Consider the following 20,019-nt stretch of genomic DNA (forward strand, 5'->3'; position numbering starts at 1 on the left):
GCAAAAGGGGATCGCATTTTAAATTCTTTTCGAATTCTCAATTCTCGACACTAAGATATCAAGTAATCAACTAAGTATTAATTTTGAGCGTTATGAGGGTGTTAATCCTTCCTCATACATAATTGACTCCTGAATTAATTTCTTGGATTTTGTAGATAAAAAATTATCGTTTTATTAATTTTAACCTTATATTAAAAATGATTTAAGTTTCAAGGTGATTCAATCATACTTAATAAAAAAAATTGGTGGTGACTCTGTCTTTGTTTTAAAATAGAAGTCGAGTTACCAAAAAAGGTTTTGACAAATGCATATTTGACATAATTGCACCACAACTAGCATGCTCTGTCGCATTATTTACTCTGTTTCACTATAGATGTGTAATATTAAAAATTACTACCATCTTCATAGATGTTGGATGCATCTATTTTCATTCCATATTATCTTGCTTCAATTTTATTTTTATTAGTTATTTTTAATTTTTTTACAAACAAGTAAATATTTAAATATAAAATATATAAATTTTATTATAACACATATTTTTATCTTTTAATTGTTATAAACATATATACGTCAAATAATAAATTAATATAATGAAGTGGGGTAAGTAATCACTATAATTACTTTATATTTATTATTCTAAAAAAAAATTCACCCCCCTCGCTTTGCATCCACTTTATTCGGATTTTATCATCTTCAAACATTGATATATATTTGGATGGTCATTTTTTTGTATCTATATTAGACACAAGTACTTAAAGGAAAAAATAAGAGGCGAAGCAACAGAGCTTGTACACATTCCAATAGTTAGTTAATTGGGGGTGAGTGGATACATATTTGACATGGATGCTAGCTGATGTGCTGAACTAAGAACATAATCCGTCTTTTACTGCTATGCCAAGTGACGTCTTTTACAGTGATGCCTTTGGCTACTTATTTATAGAGGTAAATCATATATATTCTCGGGTTAATAATTTTAGTCAAACTATGAAATGTTTGGCTTGTAACCTATATAAGATAGTAAAATTTTACCCTTGATGGCATATGTTGGGTGCTCATACTTTTGTTACTTTAAGCATTTTCCTTTTTTAAAAGAATATACTTGAAAATGAAGTTATTTAAGGGCGAGTGCAAATAGTTGGACAATATTGAGATTGTAATTATCCATGTTAGTTTTATCGAAACACTTGTTGCAAAATCAATTTAGACATCAAATTGAAACAAACGTAAACCAAAGTGTTTTTTTCAATAATAATTATATAAAATTTTAAATATTTTTATTAAAATAAATTAGAATAAAACTAACAATTTCAAAATTTTTGAAATTAATAGTGACATAAGAGATAATAAATGTGTTTATAGACCAGATCGGACCGGGTCTAAGTATGTTATTAATATATTTTATACCCCAAATATGAGTTTAAAATTTTGTCAAAGTTTGTCTATATTTTTAAATGGTTAACTCAAACTCATCTTAAATCCATTTATATTTTTTTTTAAAATTTTAAAAAACATATTTATACTATTTAAATTTAATAATTTTATATATTTTTTATTTATTAAAAAATTACATGTAATTATCTTTACATTGTTTACTGTTTACATTATAGTAATATTTATATATTACTACATATTTAATTTTTATGTGCTGTAAATTACATGATATAAAATATTATAAACTAAAGAAAGAGTCGGTCCAGGCTTGGACCTTGAATGTTCTCTCCACTATGAAAAGTTACAAAATAATCACCAAACTATTCAAATTCATCTTATTATTAATATTATTACTAGTTGATTAACGGTACAACTTTTAAATTTGACAAAATAGCAATTTTAACTCTCAATATTATAAAGAAGCGCAAAACTCAATATAATAGAAACTCCCGAAAATTCAAGATAATAAATTTTATATTATCTTATTTTTTTAAAATTTACCCCCAATATTATAAAGAAGAGTAAACAAAAAATACTAAATTACATAATAATGCATAAGTGTCGAGAGTTAAATTATTTATAATAAAAAAATTTGACATATTTTATAAATGTTGAGAATTAAAATTGTTATTATGCCAATTTTAAAAGTTACCATCGTTAGTTAGATGGTGACCAGAAAATATAAAATTGAATAATTGGATAACCATTTTGTAACTCATATTTGGGTGACCAAAATAGAAATTTACTAATAGTTGGATGATATTTTGTAACTTTTCATAGTTAGGTGACTAAAAAAGAAATTTATTAATAGTTGAGTGACTACTAGTTAAATTTACCCTAATAATGATATGTTATAATTACGAAAATAACTGTAAATAAGATAAGGCCATGTTTGGGGCGAAAACTCGAATATAAAGGCCCGCGAAAGTAAAGCGCCCGCCCCCTAACTTTCTTTCTTAAAACTCAAAATTAGGGTTTGCTTTAGCAAAATCCCTCAGCATTCTCTGCTAGATTTCCCTCCTTTTCTTCAAATTTTCCTGCTCGGTAACTTCTCTTTGCTTTCTCTTTCTAAATTCATGTTCACTGTTCTCGATTTTTTTCTTTGTGCTTAATGCTGATTTTTTAATCTCTCTCCCTCTCTCTCTCTCTCTCTCTCTCTCTCTCTCTCTCTTCGGTTGGCCATTTATTGAATTTGAAATTGTTGTAGGCTTACTGTTTTTATATTTTGATTAAATTCGTTAAGATATTCTGAAGTGATAATCCATGAACATGAAGTCTTGAAAAACAATGGAATTCGTATTTCTGTTTGTCTAAAATTTCATGAATTTGTTGTTGAAATAGTAAGCAATAGATTTATGAAAGAAATAATGTTTTTGCTCCTTTGCTGGAATCTTGTATTGTATCCCTTCAATTTCTTTATATTCTCCCTTTTAGTTTAGTTCAATTTCTTATTGCTTACTTTTTGCCTTTTGTGTTTTTCTTTCCCTTTTGCCGTTTTGGTGAATGCATTTTCCCAGATATATAATTAAACGGTAGAACTGGCCATTGTTTTTTTTTTTGGGCAATCTATTATCTAACTTTCAAGAATTTCACTTTGTTGCGCATCTGAATCCTCTTGATTGTCGTTCAGAACTTTCTCTTTCTTGTCTCTATTACTATTTGTACTATTTTGTAATTCCCTCTTTTGAGAGTCATTCAAGTTGCGACTCCTGTGAAAGCCATATTATCTTCATGGCACAGATTCAAACAAAATTCTTATTCTGCAACTCCATTTGGCCTCTCATTTTTGTTTCCTCCTTTCCACATTTGGACTCTTTTCTTTTGTCAATGCTTCTGGCTTCTGTGCTTCCTTCACAGTTGCTTTGCAAGCTTGGTTTACTAGATTACATAAAATGCCAAGGACAAGGGAAGAGATTGAAGAGCAGGTGGACCTTGATGGAGACAATGATCCTGAGGAGACTATAGAGGAAGAGGTTGAATATGAAGAAATAGAGGAAGAGGAGGAAGTGGAAGTTGAGGAAGAGGTAGAAGAGGAAGTGGAAGTAGAAGAAGAAGAGGACGAGGATGCTGAGCTTGTTGATTTCCACAAGGGCTCTGATGCTAATGAGGGGATGGATGATTTTGAAACAGAGGAAGAAAAGAAAAAGAAGCATGCGGAGCTTCTTGCACTTCCTCCTCATGGGTCAGAGGTTTACCTTGGTAGTATTCCTCATGATGCTTCTGATGAGGACTTGAGGAGATTTTGTGAATCTATAGGAGAAGTCATAGAGGTAACTTTTGCTAATTTCACAATGTCTGGGTGTATTATTCTTATTTTGGCTGACTTGGTCATGATTATAGGTTAGGATAATGAAGGAGAAAGATTCAGGGGAGGCCAAGGGTTATGCTTTTGTGACCTTCAGATCCAAAGAGTTGGCTTCCAAAGCTATTGAAAATCTGAATGGTTCTGAATTCAAGGTGAGAAAGAATGGTCTGCTTTTAGGATCTACAGATTCTAGTAGGGCTTAACATTAAATACGTGCTGTTATTTGTTTGTATCCAATTTTCATCTTCTTTTTTGCTTCCTATGAACTAAGTAGACGAATAGTGGCTTTGTTTTTTTCCAATTATTTTCACCCCTGAAGCTTTTTTCTATTTTCTTGTTTACTCTTTTTGCCTTCTTCAGGGGAAGAAGATAAAATGTTCAACATCTCAAGCAAAGAATAAGTTATTTATTGGTAATGTTCCCAGAAACTGGGGGGAGGAAGATGTGAAAAAGGTTGTAAAAGATGTTGGTCCTGGAGTCAATTGTATTGAATTGTTGAAGGTTTGTGCATTAGTGCATTTGTTGTCTGTCACTTCCAGATTTATGAAACTGATGTAATTCAATTCAAAGTTCCATTTCTTATGTGCCAATTTATATCAGCTATTGATACAATGAGCTTGACATTGATAGGATCCAATGAACCCTAGCCGAAACCGTGGATTTGTTTTCATAGAGTACTATAACCATGCATGTGCTGAATACTCAAGACAGAAAATGATGAAGCCAACATTTAAGCTTGATGATAATGCTCCAACCGTGAGTTGGGCGGACCCAAGAAGTGCAGAATCTTTTTCCAATACTCAGGTTTTTTAATCTTATTTGCTGAATAATGCTTTGTGGCTTTAATGTGCACGGCGAGTTGTCTAGTCATAATGTTTGATATATTGCAGGTTAAGGCTTTGTATGTTAAGAATTTGCCAAAAGATATAACTCAGGATCGCCTAAGGAAGCTGTTTGAACATCATGGAAAGATCTTGAAAGTTGTAGTTCCACCTGCGAAAGTTGGAAAGGAGAACAGCAGATATGGTTTTGTGCATTTTGCGGAGAGGTCAAGTGCCATGAAAGCATTGAAGAACACTGAAAAATATGAGATTGGTGGTATGATATACATCTTGTACCTTACAGATTTTATTAACTTATGTATTTTCCATGGAGATTAAGGGCATCATTGATGTTATTTTATTGGGTTTTCTGTTATTGACAGGTCACGTATTGGAGTGCTCTCTTGCAAAACCACAAGCGGATCAGAAGTCTGGAGCATCTGGCTCCCAGAAGTCATCTCTAGATTCAAGCTTCCCACCTCTTCTCGGATATGGTTTAGTTGGGGGAGCATATGGTGGTCTTGGGGCAGGATTTGGTCCTGCTGGCTTTGGACAGGTTAGATACTTTTTTTCACTTTGTCTTCTCAGACTTAAGCCTTTTTATGCTCATTTGTAATTGGAAAAAGTTGGAAAGTGAAATAGTTGACATTTTTTTAAGGCAAACAATTCGAATGGGCTTAGATCTCTTTTAGATTGAACTTGGGTTCTTTATTTGTGAATAAGACAACTGGGTGATTAATCTAAAATTCGCACATAAGTCTGCACTGGTTGTATCCTGTTATTTCTCTAATTCTCCCTTCAGGAATGTAAAGGAACATTGCACTTGATAAAGAATAAGAAAGGCATCATTCTTTCCTACATCAAAATTTCTTATAATAAGTTTGTGAATATCCTATGGTAGACATTATTATGCGAGTTGACCGTTAGACATTGCCTATAATAAGGTGCCACTATTAATTTTGACCTTTTGAATGCGTATACTTGATTATTTGTTTTTCTTTAGCACTATTTTATAATGTTTTACTTATATTTATGTTAAAATCTTGCAGCCATTGATCTACGGTCAAGGTCCAACCCCTGCAGGAATGGCAATGATGCCAATGCTTTTACCTGATGGAAGGATTGGATATGTCTTGTAAGTTCTAACAATGCTTTTGTAGTGCAATTGATCATGTGAGCCTGTGCTATAGTTATGTGTGCATGCGTGTGTTTTGACATGACTGGTGCATGTGCTACCCATTCATTTCTTATTTTCTTTTAGTCCATGATTACTCTCACTTGAGAAATTGCTTACATTTTGGTACAGGCAACAGCCTGGAGTGCAACCGCACACCCCTCCACCACAGCCCCATAGCAGCCGAGGTGGTGCTAGTGGTAGCAGTTCGAGTGGTGGAAGGCGGAGCAGCAATGACAGTAGCCGAGGACGGCGTAGGTATAATCCATATTAGTTTAGTTCCCAATTTCATGTTTTTCACAGTCTGAAACTTAGAACGAATCTGCTTGAGTTGTATTTGAGGCTAAGCAGTAAGGATTACCCAATTAGTTTCTGTTTTGACAATTTGATGGCAAATGTAGCTGTAAAACCATAACTGATATTTATTTGATGGCTGATGCCAATTCCAGTGATCAAAATTGCCCATTATATTTTTTATTTTAAATTATAATTATATATTTATATTAATCATTCTTTGACCTTTTTTTTAATACATATCATGAGCTGGTGGGTCTAGCTAGGCCAAAGCAAAGAAAATAAATAATTTTAGCCACAACTTAGCTTACACCATAAATTAGTTAAATTTATTTATTATAATCTGAGTTCAAATTAAATAAATTACTTCAGATGCTTGAAATTGCTAATATTTTAATTTAGTAAGTTAAAAAAAGTTAGGCTCCTAAATAAGGATTTTTTTTACTTTAAATGAATTAATCTTTATTCAAAACGATGTAAATATAAAACTGTCTTTTAATTATTTTTTAAATATTAAATATGATATTTTTGTACGAATTCTTTCTCATATTTTTATCATAAAAATTTAATTATCAAACATGTTTCCCTGTTGACATTGTTGAAAACAAATGTTTAATTTTATTATCAAATTCTTTTATCAATTTTTTTAAAAAAAAAGTAAAAAATACTTAAATTTTTTATATTTAAGTTTAGATCATTATCCAGAAACATAAACATAAAGAAATTCGGATAAAATATTTTTGAGTACTAATATCAATATTTAGTTTGAATATATTGTTGATGATAATTAAAATATTTAAATTTAAATATTAATTAAATCCATAACATCTAAATAAATAAAAATATCCATAAATATCATAATTTGCATTATTCATCATCATTCCAAGTACTTTTTATACGGAATTTGCAAGTCTTATAATTTTTTGCTCATGTCATGCTAAAATGTATTCTTTTGGTCGCGTTCAAAATAAAAGTTTAATTCTGCTATAAATCCATTTTGCTTTACGAAGTTTTAGATTTAATAACTATACTTTAATTTGATCAGTTTTAGTTTTTATATTTTTTGAATTGGTCAACCTTAGTCTTTGTATGATTCTAATTTCGAATTTTTAGTCCTCACCCAAATAATAGCAATTAAATTTATTTAGTTAAATTTAATTACTAGTTTTATATTATACGTACAGTCGTAGATTTGATTCATATTCTCAAATTGGATCATTATAAGTCCATATACTTTTCGAATTTTAAAATTTTAATCTTGATGCAAATGACCGTTATTAATCTATTAATTAAATTTTTAGTAAGTAATATGTAGAAATAATAAGATGATAAGTTATCACATATATGACAATATGTTTGGCACATCAGATTTTAGAAATAACAAAATTTAATTTAATAAATTTAATAATAATTGTTTGGTGATGGCTGAAATTTTGAATTTTAGAAAATATAAAGACTGATCAAACTAAAATACAAGAAATTAAATCTACATTTTTCGAAAAAAATAAATAAATAAGAGAACTTAACTTAAAATAAATAAATTTGAGATTTAGAAAAATATTAATCTTTTATTCATCCATAGAAAATTAGTTACATACACCACACAACTAATACTATTTTGAGCAAAAGTAAGATTTACAGAGATTATCGTTTTCGAGATTTGTAATTATCACTCTTAATAATATTATTTCGAATTTCTTGGAAAGCTTGAGTTTCAACATTGCCTTCAATATTATTGTTGATCCTCCAACATTTGTTGATGTTGTTGGCAAAGTTCACGATATGGAACAATATCTTTTTGTTTCAACCTCTTAATAATCACAGGCAAAATAGTTTTCGGTGCATGACGGAGCCTATCCACTAACCATGGCCCAGATTCATTATACATTTTCACAAGGTATCTATAATTAGAACTTGTGAAATACTCATCCACGTCCGCCATTGTTGGTTCCTTGATTTTCCGTTCACTGATATCTTGAAATAGTTTCATTGCGTTCTTCTTCGTGGAGCGCAACCATTCCATCTGCATATCCATTACAAACATCTCATCTTCTTTTCTATTCATCACCATTTCTTGTTTCGTAATCTCGGGACCTTTCTGTTTATTAGTATTGTATACACCTTTTGAAAAAGTACTGAAATTCAACACTTGTTTCCCAATTTCATCAATCTCAGTACTATGAACTCCCGATAGATTTTCCGGTAGAAGATAATAGCTTTCTGTCACCTTTTCAAGTTCTTCTTCTTCGGGTTTATTAATCTCCTTTTTGGGTTTTGTTAAAGATGATGACGATGGTCCCTCTCGTTTAACTTTATAGCTTTTCCTCACCTTTTCAATCTCTTCTTTGGGTTTCTTTTTTTTGTTACTCATTTTCGACTCTAATGACGGCCCTTTTTGTCGAGGTTTACAGCTTTCTTTAACAATGTCCACCTCTTGGTTTCGTTTTTTTCCTTCAGACTCCGATGATGATGATGATGATGATGTTGGTCGGCTTATATTCGTATAAAACTCAAAAAGATGATCAAAATCTTCCCCAAGAGCCTGAAAATTCTCAGCGATGGCGGTTTTCAGATCAACCATTATGATTTTCCCAGTACCATAAGAATATAAATGTTTCAACAAATCCAAATACTTATCGTAACTGGTTTGCTTCATTACCTTTTCACAAAACTCCATTGCTTCAGCCAATTGATCCTTGGTTTCATTCAAGCCATCGATTTCTCCATCTTCATCGGAAGCTAGCTTCCTCTTCCCTTTGTTACTACTATCTGCTGATTGGACTCTACGAGTTACGCCATTAGCAAAGTTTAAAACGAATTGAAACTGAGTAAAAAAACCTGGGTATTCACGAAGTAAAACTTCTACAATCTCATTCAAACGATAAACGGTGATTCCTCCATTGTTGAATTCATCGACACTTATCAACAAAAGCGTATATTGATCAGCTTTCATGTGTTCCTTCACCCTTTCAAGAAAAGCTTCCATCTTTGACTTGCGGAAACTCAAATCAGAGGCATCCATCTTAAACAAATCTGATTTACTGCTATTTCTTAAATTTTTTTTTTGAAGTTTTTTCTAATGAAATTTTAAGCATGAATTAAACACAAATCGGACTTTGTTTGCTAAAAGGAGTTGAAAGGCACGATTTTATTCAACTTAAAAGACTTATATTCATAGTTGGTATAGGAAAAAAAATAATACAACCGTCTTTTATTTTTTTGACTTTTTAAGAAAAATGACCCAATAATTTAAAAAATCATAAAAATGACCCAATTTCCAGATTTATGGTTTGGTGGAATTTTAAGGTGGTGCCGCATTGTGTAGTGACAGCACCGAATTACGCTGTAAATCTTAAGTCATTCCCATAATTAATCTGGAAGTTGGGTCATTTTTATAATTTTTTTTTTTAAATTATAGGGTCACTTTTCTAAAAAAGATATTATATGTTATATAGTATAGATATAGATTTAACGAAATAATAATGTGTAAAATATTCTAAAAAAAAGTCAGTTCTTGCATCCGCAGATTTTGATATCCTTGAAAATCATGGGGAAAAAAAACACCTAATTGGGCAAATGGATTAAACCCCCATTCTCTTCCATGGATGAAACTTGAGTTTCAAAGCCATTCTCATTAAGGCAATAAACATGGATCACAAACCCTAAACAATCACATAAAGATAAAGATAATGATGAATAAGAATTTAAATTACATATGATCAACAGGTGCTGTATTTGAATAACTTTACACTGAAAAGACATTTCATATGTAAAATAACAAAGAAAGGTAAATTAAGATTAACTGAAATCTCTGAAGAGCATAACAATGTTCTTCCCTAAAAAGCAAAGAGCACCAATGGAGTTTGTACCAAACATGGTCATTACATGATCAACTCATTCATAAGCAATTATTCTATAGAAAGCATCAACAACCATTTCATGGATGTTGTAAAATATAACTAGGTTTATATGTTGTAACAGCTTTAAACATATACTTACTTGGACTACTACTACCAGTGTTGATGTTCAATTCAAGGATGCATCTCGGGGTGGTTCGATCCATATGTTCTCGAACGGATCTTGTTCTCCCCAGTCATGGCACTCTTTGCGAGGGTAGTATCTACGGTCATCAACCGAGTATGATATGCATCGCTTTCCAAAGAACCGAACTTTAGAGAAGTAGACAATGTTCCTCATTGCACCAGGGAGTTCAGTTCTTGAATGAGATGACAAGAAACTAGCAAATAGCGTCACACCGTTAAGGGTTTGCATTTCTTCCCATACCATTTCGGAATGATCCAGTTTGAATATGATGGGGGTCTCAGTATTACAAGTATAGATAACTAAAATATCTCCATCGTGCTCTGCCATAAATTTTCCTTTCCACCAATTTTTGGCAAAAAAGTTCTCAGGGCATCTCGGAGGAGGCACATGAAGAACACTCCAAGCGCGCAGCAGCGGATCATAGACCCCTAACCAACCAGTGAGGCTAAGACAATAGAACATTCCACTGCAGAATACCATTTTGTTCCAAATGCTACTAACGAACGGCAATCGGTTCTGGTGATTAACGGTGGTCCACTCAGAATCCCCAGGACGACATGTGCTAATAGCGACAACAGTAGGACTGATGTGCTTAATCGTAAAAACCACACACAGGTCCGATGTTGGGGCATCAGAGAAGGCAACCATCTGATATGTCAACTCAAATCTGGGAAGCTTAATCATGTGCCGATTGAAGGGATTAAAGAAGAATACACCATGATTTCTGGGTCGGTACAGCAACAACCAACCATCTTTGGTGTAACAAGCCCTGGATCCTTGCAGCTCTGGCAGCTCGAGAGAGTAGGTTTTACGCTCTGCTGGATCATAGAACTCATACAAGCTACCATATTTTGGAAAGTACATAAGCCACGGTGATTGGTTAACCACCCGGACTGCAACTGCAACTTTATGCCACCTCCTACATACAGCAGAAGCTCGAACATTGTCCTCTAGTGTTAGGTGGCACAGAATCAATTCCAAAAGTTCCACAGGAAGATCAGCCCACGTTTGTAGCTTCAAACTCTCCTCCTCCTCGGTTGCTTTTTTTTCATCCAAATTTATTGTTTCAGCTAACCTATACAGCCAAAAGGATTATTGATATTCAAATGCCATTATCAGTTATAACTACTAAAAAGAAAAGGGTGGCAAAGAAACCCAGAGAAGAACCCTAAATTGCTGCATTATGTCGGACAGCTTATCATGCTTTAGAACAAATTCAGTGTGCAATGCTTGCTGTTTCTTGAACCTACAACTGATCAAGTTTTGAAAAAGAGCATATTTTTATCTTCCATTCATTACATATTGCATGCTAAAATGGTACACGCCGAAAAGGTACTTATTTGACTTAACCATAAACACTTCCCGAGTCCCAACCCCAAGTGGAAAATTTAAAGCAACAGTATGTACAGTTAGGAAAGAAACAACAACCGTCGGTTACACTTGTTGCTATTAGTCACTGTATTAAATATACAAAATGCTTCATATTCACATTCAATCGTATCTACCATTTAAGTCATATTCCTATTCAAGAAAGGCGTTATTTGTCGTATAGCTTAAAACAAAATTAGCAAATAACACATGCACCATGATTAAAAAGATTTTCTTTATAACCTTTCTTTGATAAGATCAATCTCTATAAATTTCACCATCTCAAGCAACGCAAAAACATCGATCAAACAGTTATAAGTAAGATCTCTATAAATTTGGCTCAAATAACACAGTCATTGATCAAACAGTGATAAGTAAGATCTCTATAAATTTGACTATTTCAAGTAACACAAGGATAATAATTTCCACATTGATTTCATGAAATGAAATCGATCCTGGTTACAAGAATGTTGATATTTTATCAAATCCTAAATGAAAACCTAAGGCTTTGTTAAGTAGCCACTTATTGGTAGTACAAAAGTCCAACAAAAGAAGTCACAAATCGTAAAACGACGTTAAACATGCAACCGTTGGTTTCACTTGTTGCTATTAGAAGTCACTGTATTAAACATGCAAAATGCTTCATATTCACATGCAACCATATCTACCGTTTAAGTCATATTCCTACTTAAGAAAGGCATTTTTGTCGTATAGCCTAAAACAAAATTAGCAAATAACACGTGCACCATGATTAAAAAGATTTTCGTTAGAACCTTTCTTTGATAAGATCAGTCTCAATAAATTTGACTATCTCAAATAACACAAAATTGATCAAAAAGTGATAAGTAAGATCTCTATGAATTTGACGATTTCAAGAAACACAAGGTTCCATCATGATTTCATGAAATGGAATTGATCTTGGCTAGAAGAATGTTGATATTTTATCAAATCCTCAATGAAAATCTAAGGCTTTGTTAAGTAGCTGCCTATTGATGGTACAAAAGTCCACTAAAAGAAGTCATACATTATAAAACGAATTTAAACATGCAACTGTCGGTTACACTTGAAGCTATTAGAAGTCACTGTATTAACCATTTAAGTCATATTCCTATTTAAGAACGGTATTTTTGTCGTATAGCCTAAAACAAAATTAGCAAATAACACATGCATCATAATTAAAACGATTTTCTTTAAAACCTTTCTTTGAAAAGATTGATCTCTGTAAATTTGGCTATCTCAAATAACGGAAAACATTGATCACACAGTGAAAACTAAGATATTGGAACGGTATTTTTGTCGTATAGCCTAAAACAAAATTAGCAAATAACACATGCACCATAATTGAAACAATTTTCTTTAAAACCTTTCTTTGAAAAGATTGATCTCTGTAAATTTGGCTATCTCAAATAACGGAAAACATTGATCAAACAGTGAAAACTAAGATATTGGAACGGTATTTTTGTCGTATAGCCTAAAACAAAAGTAGCAAATAACACATGCACCATAATTAAAACGATTTTCTTTAAAACCTTTCTTTGAAAAGATTGATCTCTGTAAATTTGGCTATCTCAAATAACGGAAAACATTGATCAAAAAGTGAAAACTAAGATATTGGTTAGAAGAATGTTGATACCTCAATGAAAATCTAAGGCTTTGTTAAGTAACAGCATATTGGAAGTACAAAAGTCCACCAAAAGAAGCCACAGATGGTAAAACAATTTTAAATTTTAATCCTCCGTTAACAGTACTCTGCATGCAAATGAGTTACTCAAGAACTTAACAAGCGGTAACAACTCAAAGACCCTTCTTTGACAGACCTTTAGAACCCCTAACCTTGTGGTGCAAAAGACACTACCAAAATTCAGTGACATGGCTGAAATACCCCCACATTCATTCATTTCAACATAATCTCCTTACATAAATACTGGATTTTAGGTTTTAAACCAGAAACCCTAGACATTCAAATAATTTTTTAGCATGACCAAGAAAAACCCAATTCCCAAAACCCAAATTGAGGAATTAAACAAATTAAAAATTCATTAAAACCCACAAGCTATTCTAAACACTAAAATCTTAAATTACTCTCAAAAACAGTCATTAAACGACAACAAAACAAAACCCAATTCACCCCAACTGTTTCAGATCAGAATTATTTTTAAAAAAAAAATCAGATTTGATTAAATTTTACATAATTCAAAAAATAACACATTTTATCTCATATCAAGAACCCAGAAAACTCCAATTCATTTGAATGAAACCCTAGCATAGCAATTAAAAGTTTCATTTTCATCACACACACACCCAAAAAAAAAAAGCAAATGTTAAACTTATCAAATTGGCTACTCAAAACAAAACCCAGAAATAAAAACACTTACAACTTAAGTTTCCTTCTCTTTCTCTCAGCCATATCCTGCAAAAAAAAAAACCTGAAGTTTTCACTGTGTATTCTCAAAGGGAGTGTGAAATGAGATTATATATAAAAGGAAGCACATAAGCTCAAAGTGAAGTGGTGAAAATGTGTTAGGGGTGCAATCAAGTGTGGCTGATTCCTTCGTAATAAGGACAAAAGACAGCGAAACATGGATGCCACGTAATTCAATGGGCGTTAGGTTGAATTGACTTTGATGACGTGGCGTGTGTTTAATGGTTTAGTTTAGATGTGAAAAAATATTGACAGAAGATCCTATGGATTTATATGGTAAGCAGAAAGTAACAGCGGAGAAGGCTTTTGCCACCTGGTCAATGGTTTTCTCACCTCTAAAATTGAAAATGTAACGTTTATTTTGTTTATTAATTTCAAATTGGTCCTTCAATTTCATAACATTTTAATTGCATACTCAAATTATTAATATTACATCAATTAAATCATTCAATTGTTAAAATCGTTAAATGACATTTCAAATCTTATAACATAATTTAACATGAAAATTTTAAAGAAAAGTAAAATATTACTACTTAACTTTTACAAGTAAAACTGAAAAAAAAAAGCAAGCAATAAAAATTTTGTAAAACTTCATAAATCCGAAAACTAAATTGATGGTTTTAGTGATAGAAATACATTATTGATATAACATCAATAGTTTAAGAATGTAATTAGAATGTTTTGAAGTTTAGGGACCAATTTAAAATGAAAGTTATAATTTAGAAATGTATAGTACAATTAACTCAAACATTGTCTTTTATCTTTTCTATTTTTCCCCGTACTAATATTACTTAATTATTTACTAAAATATGTTTTTTTACTTTGCGGCGCAATCATGATATTTATCGGTGTCAAAGTCTTTTAACATTTATTTCTTTTCGAATTTTGTATCGCTTGATGTGCGAAAATGTACAATAAATGACTTTGACTTTCATGATTGTCAAAATCCTACTAACAAGCTTAAGGAGTCCCAATCATTTGAATCAATTAAATTGGTAGGTTAAATTAATTCGATACTTATTGATTAAAGATCCAATTGACCAAATTTAAATACAAAGAACCTCGACACCTTATTGAAGCGATAAAAGGTAATGAATCGACAAAAGTAATAAAAGGTTTTCATGTTAAATGATTTATGATGATCATGAGACTACTAATTGGATAGAGCCAATGAGACACAATAACTGATTTACAATTATAAGATTGTATTGCATTAAATTCATGCTTTTTATACTAACAAGTGGTTAGATGTAATGGTAAGATACATTGTATTTCTAAAAAGAATACTCATGTTTGAACCTTGGAGACAACATTATTGGGAGGGACAATCACGAACCTCAAATACAGATCGTAAAATGAACAAGAAAAAAAATCATGCCTTTTATGAGATTACACTTGACTTTACAATAATTTGGGTGTCTTGAATCTTTGGTGCAATTTGCTCTTAATTACTAACCTTCATGCCTAGTCATTTTATTGGGAACATAATGGCTAGTCATTTTATTGGGAACATAATGGATAACAGGATGAGGAGGATGATGATGATTAAGTTTGAGATTCAATTAAGTTTATTTGATTGACTAAAAGGTCTAATTAAAAGTTATGATTTAATGATTTGAGAAAACGTGAGTGAGGGAATGAATGAATGATGGATCTGGGGATTTATATATTTATATATATATATATAAATGATAGATATATTAACACTCCTCACCTCTTGAGGGTTGTCGCTCCTCTCGTCTTAAATTTCCAATGCAGAGGTTAGTTTCTTATGATTCTTTTTTTTAGAAGTCATCGTGTTTTTCTTTCTTCTATCGAATCTGTCAAAGAACCTGATACCTTTGCAGAAGCAGCATCCCGGAAGTGTCGGCAACCGGCCAAAAAAGAGGAAATCGATGCCTTACAGCATAATCTTGGGACTTGGTTGAGCTTCCTCTCGTTGTTCTTCTTATTCAATTAAGTTTATTTGATTGACTAAAAGGTCTAATTAAAAGTTATGATTTAATGATTCAATCAGGAAATATTACGATAAATTTAAATTTGATTTGAATATGTTTAGACTTGAATAACATAAATAACGATTATTCAAAATAGAAATAAGCGTTTAATTAAAGCATGGAGCGAATTCAATTGTAATTAAGAAAATATCTCAATTCAAATATAAGGATGAGATAGTTTTTAAAAGTTACACTATCATTGATATGAATCTCATGGGCGAGAGATAACATTTTATATACTTAAACCTATCAAATAATTAAATAAATTAAATAGTATATATTATAAATTATTTATATTTGGTTCTAGTCATATTTGTTCTTTTTGAAATAATATTTATAACTACCCATAGTCCATCTCCAATCAATATATAGTAGGATAAATGTGCTTTAGGGCACTCGATCCCACACTCTCCTACATTGGCAACAATGCCCATGCCAATCAAGCGAAGACTCAATTGACTTACTTTTTGTTTTACGTTACAATATTGCTATAGTATCTAATATCACCGCCACCATTCTTTTTACACTAACCGTAGATATGTAGATAAACACACCGCCCATCCAAACCTACACTTACTCTATATTTCGGACGCTTATACCACCAATTTTTTTTCGCTCTTAATTTAATGAGAAGCCATGTAAGAGTTCAACTTTTATTTTAAGTAATACAAATACAAATTTGAATAATTATAAATATCAATTTATTATAATAAAAATTAACTACTCGAGTAATCACACAATAAGTAAAATTAAATTATTATAACATAAATGAACTAAAAATTAATATAATTTAAACTAAAACTAATAAATTAGACTAAAATTTACTACAACAGCCCTGCACATCAAAAAATTCAAAATTGTAAATGATAAATAAATAAATTATTAATTTTATGTCTCGTTTAGCGCCACGTGGCCAGACCTCACGAAGTTGGGCGGGCAACAATTAGGGTAGCATCCAAACCAGACAGTGCTTGGACAAATTTGGCCCATAAGATAAAAAGATTGAATTGACCTTTACTTTTTATTTAATTTATAATTAATTTAAAAAATTATGATGTAAAAATAAATATTTTATATTTAAAATAATAAAATAATTTTAAAATATTATATAAAACAAATTTAAAAATTTATTTAATTGAAAATTTATTTTTTAAGAAATACTTCGAAACTTTATAACATAATGTTAAAAAAAATTATTTTGTCAAAATAAAATTCAAAATTAATATAAAAGAATTGATAACTAAACAAAATAATAGTGAAGAATTTGAAAATCTATAATAAAAACTCAACCAAATTAAACCGAAACTCAACTTTATCAACAAAAATTAACGTCTAATAATTTTATTGCGTGTGTACGCGTACGAAAATTATATATTTAAAATATTGTATATATTTAAAAATAACATTCAATAAATAAATATCATTTGAAACTATCTATACAACTATATATAAAAAGAAGGCCTCACAATGGACACCTGTCCATTTTTATCCGCTCCCTTTTTTTATTTGACATGAGAATATTATGGGTAAATTTCAATTTCAATCCCTCTACTTTTTAGATTATAAGAATGGTTAAATTTCAATTTTGATTTTTATATTTCGCTCAAATTTGAGATTTAATCTATATACTTTAATTTTGACATAATTTGATATCTCAACTTTTATAATGGCATTAGTTAGTCTAATACTTTATTGCAATTAAAATGGTGATGTGAATTTTTAAGAATTTTTAGCACTGTTAAAATTATTTATTAAATTCAGGTCTATTACAATGTTATTCTTTTATTACATGGATAACAAGTTTATTGTATTTTTTTCAAAATGTCACGCAAACACAAAAGAATTTTAATAGAGGTAATAAATGGACTTAAATTTCTATAGAGAGACTAAATTCCTAAAAATGAAAATATGGAGATTAAATTTCAAAAATACAAAGTGTACAAAAACTTTGAACAAATTTTAACTTTTAAATTTTTAGACTTTAATTTGGTTAAGAAATAAATAATTAATCCAACGTGGATTGTGGGTGGAAACCGTACTAGTAATAGTAACACATTTGTCTGTTCAGAAATAAATATAATGCATATGCAACATTGTGATATTTTTCTCCTTGAATTATGCTATTTTTGTTCTCAGTTATATTATTTATATTAATATTTTATTTATTATCGATTTAGGGAATAATTGGAGAAAAAATAACTTAAAGTTTATTTTTGGTAAGTTTTACAATTTAGACTTTCAACACAATGCGGTTTTAGTATTTTGGCTATAACTTGATATACAAACATTATTTTGGCCATAACTTGATATACAAACATTCATTTTGGACCCACAATATATCGATTCGAAATGAATTGAAAGGTCTAGCTAAACTTATTTCAAAGATGAAGCCCTGAAATGTTAGAAGTATGTCCAAAACAACTTGGAAGTTTGACGCAAAAATTGTCAAAATAACCTAGAAAAATTATACTTTATTTAATTAAGAGCACTTTTGTATTTTCCCTATTATATTTTTTTCCTATAAATAGAGATTATTAGGTTAAGATTAGGAGAGATTTATACCTAGTTGTTCTTAATTTTATTTTGTTTGCTTTATTTTATGGGTTTTTAAAGCCTCCTTTCTAGTAAAAGGTTATATCGAAGTTTGATTCACTAAATTCGTAAGATTTATTTATGCTTTAATTCTTTTTTGTTCTTTGATATTTGTGCATTTTTTATTTTAATTACAATTGTTCAGGTTTGATTAATAGGTAACCAATATTCAATAGCTTAGAATGGTTGTCGAGTCAATTAGGATAATTAAATTTGTAATTGTTTAATTAATTCTAATGCTAGTGACAAATTGAATAACTTGTTTGTGGATGATTATAAGGTGTGTATATTTGATCTAGCTTAAATGAACCCCGTTGAGGTGAGTATGTTAGTTAGAATTAGGTCTTTCTAGTTCATAATGTTGCCAGTAATTAAGTTAAATATTGGGCGTTAAGTTGCGAGGTTATTTATTAGTTAAGAAAGTAATTTCAAACAAGTTGCTTCTTAGTTATCGAATAAGTAAAGAGAGATTAGTTGTTCGATGTTGAGTCAACAACTAGAACTAATTTATTAAAGGCATTGAAGTTACCCTTGCATCGATAATTGAATCTATGAATCAAATGGAGATTTTACCTTTGGCTATAGTTTCTTCTTGTTGATTTTATTTTATAATCTCTTTTACTTTGTTTAATTTTTAATTTTAAACCATTTTGCTTATTTATTAAAGAAATAAAATTATCATTGATCTCTAGAGATATGACCTTACTTGTCGCTTTCTACTAATTTATAATTTTCAAGTAGATTTTCATTTTTTAGGTCTCGGCAATCCAACAATGTACGGAATAAAATGAAAAAATAACTTAGATTCTGAGTAAAAGAAATTTAAATAAGTAAAGATATTAGATTAAAAATATTAAATACACTCTAATTTTTTATCATATATTTTTACCTTTCCATAACACGTCAAAATGTTATCATGTTAGTTAAAAAATTTTAATATAAAAATAATTATAAAAATTTAATAGTAAGTTAAATCAATAACATTATCAATCAAAATTTATTGTCACATATGACATTAATGACATCGTGATAACGTCATAATCTAAACAATATAATAAAAATAAAAAATAGATATTTTAAAAAACTATTTCCATTTTTTTTCCTTCTTTTTCCCGGTTTTCCTTTCTTCTTCCCAATTTTATTCTCTTCTTTGCTCTGCTAAACAGGTTTGCTTTCAATGACTAATTTTAATTCCTCTTATTTACCTTCTGTTGTTGTTGTTGCTGCTTGTTCTTTGTTCGAGAAGCCGGTTGCGTTAACGGCAGCTTCATGTTCTTCGCTGACGTCTTCTATCGAAGGAGTACTTGACGACAGTGTGGAAGACGACTGCTATATCTGTCTCGAGCCTTTCACTATACAAGACCCTATCACTGTATGATTCATTACTCTTTGCTCCTCTTTTGATTCAGCTGTTCTTATAATGTCTACTTCACTAAACTTAGCATTTATTTCCATTTCCTCATACAATTAAACAAAGCATCAAATAAAATAAAAATCCCCTTTATCGTTAAATTAAGCTCAAATTAACGTTGCACACTCTAAACCCATTTCAAAATCAGCTAAAATTAAAA

The 20,019-nt window shown here is 30.5% G+C and overlaps 3 protein-coding genes across 5 annotated transcripts; 1 reads left to right on the plus strand and 2 right to left on the minus strand.

Annotated features, from left to right (window-relative positions):
* Positions 1-2,315: 2,315 nt before the first annotated feature.
* On the plus strand, positions 2,316-6,189 carry LOC107925682 (heterogeneous nuclear ribonucleoprotein Q). Of its 3 annotated transcripts, none has more exons than XM_016856396.2 (9): positions 2,316-2,475; positions 3,289-3,701; positions 3,772-3,888; positions 4,097-4,237; positions 4,367-4,540; positions 4,627-4,834; positions 4,941-5,113; positions 5,607-5,692; positions 5,864-6,189. In XM_016856396.2, the coding sequence occupies exons 2-9, from the start codon at positions 3,324-3,326 to the stop codon at positions 6,003-6,005; spliced, it is 1,419 nt and encodes a 472-aa protein (XP_016711885.2). In that variant the 5' UTR covers positions 2,316-2,475; positions 3,289-3,323; the 3' UTR covers positions 6,006-6,189. The 3 variants fall into 3 exon arrangements, with proteins under 3 accessions (XP_016711885.2, XP_016711886.2, XP_040970636.1); XM_016856397.2 differs by having other exon boundaries at positions 2,339-2,475; positions 2,949-3,701; XM_041114702.1 differs by having other exon boundaries at positions 2,348-2,475; positions 2,639-3,701.
* A 1,415-nt stretch (positions 6,190-7,604) lies between these two features.
* Positions 7,605-9,450, minus strand: LOC107925613 (uncharacterized). Its single transcript, XM_016856325.2, has 2 exons — positions 8,685-9,450; positions 7,605-8,567 (listed from the first exon to the last, which is right to left on the minus strand). The coding sequence occupies exons 1-2, from the start codon at positions 9,045-9,047 to the stop codon at positions 7,758-7,760; spliced, it is 1,173 nt and encodes a 390-aa protein (XP_016711814.1). The 5' UTR covers positions 9,048-9,450; the 3' UTR covers positions 7,605-7,757.
* A 264-nt stretch (positions 9,451-9,714) lies between these two features.
* LOC107925674 (F-box/kelch-repeat protein At1g57790) lies at positions 9,715-13,965 on the minus strand. The gene is made up of 2 exons (XM_016856386.2): positions 13,813-13,965; positions 9,715-11,144 (listed from the first exon to the last, which is right to left on the minus strand). The coding sequence occupies exons 1-2, from the start codon at positions 13,842-13,844 to the stop codon at positions 10,052-10,054; spliced, it is 1,125 nt and encodes a 374-aa protein (XP_016711875.1). The 5' UTR covers positions 13,845-13,965; the 3' UTR covers positions 9,715-10,051.
* Between the last annotated feature and the right edge of the window lie 6,054 nt (positions 13,966-20,019).

Source organism: Gossypium hirsutum, chromosome A01, assembly GCF_007990345.1.
Source record: "Gossypium hirsutum isolate 1008001.06 chromosome A01, Gossypium_hirsutum_v2.1, whole genome shotgun sequence".
NCBI classification, from domain to species: Eukaryota; Viridiplantae; Streptophyta; class Magnoliopsida; order Malvales; family Malvaceae; genus Gossypium; species Gossypium hirsutum.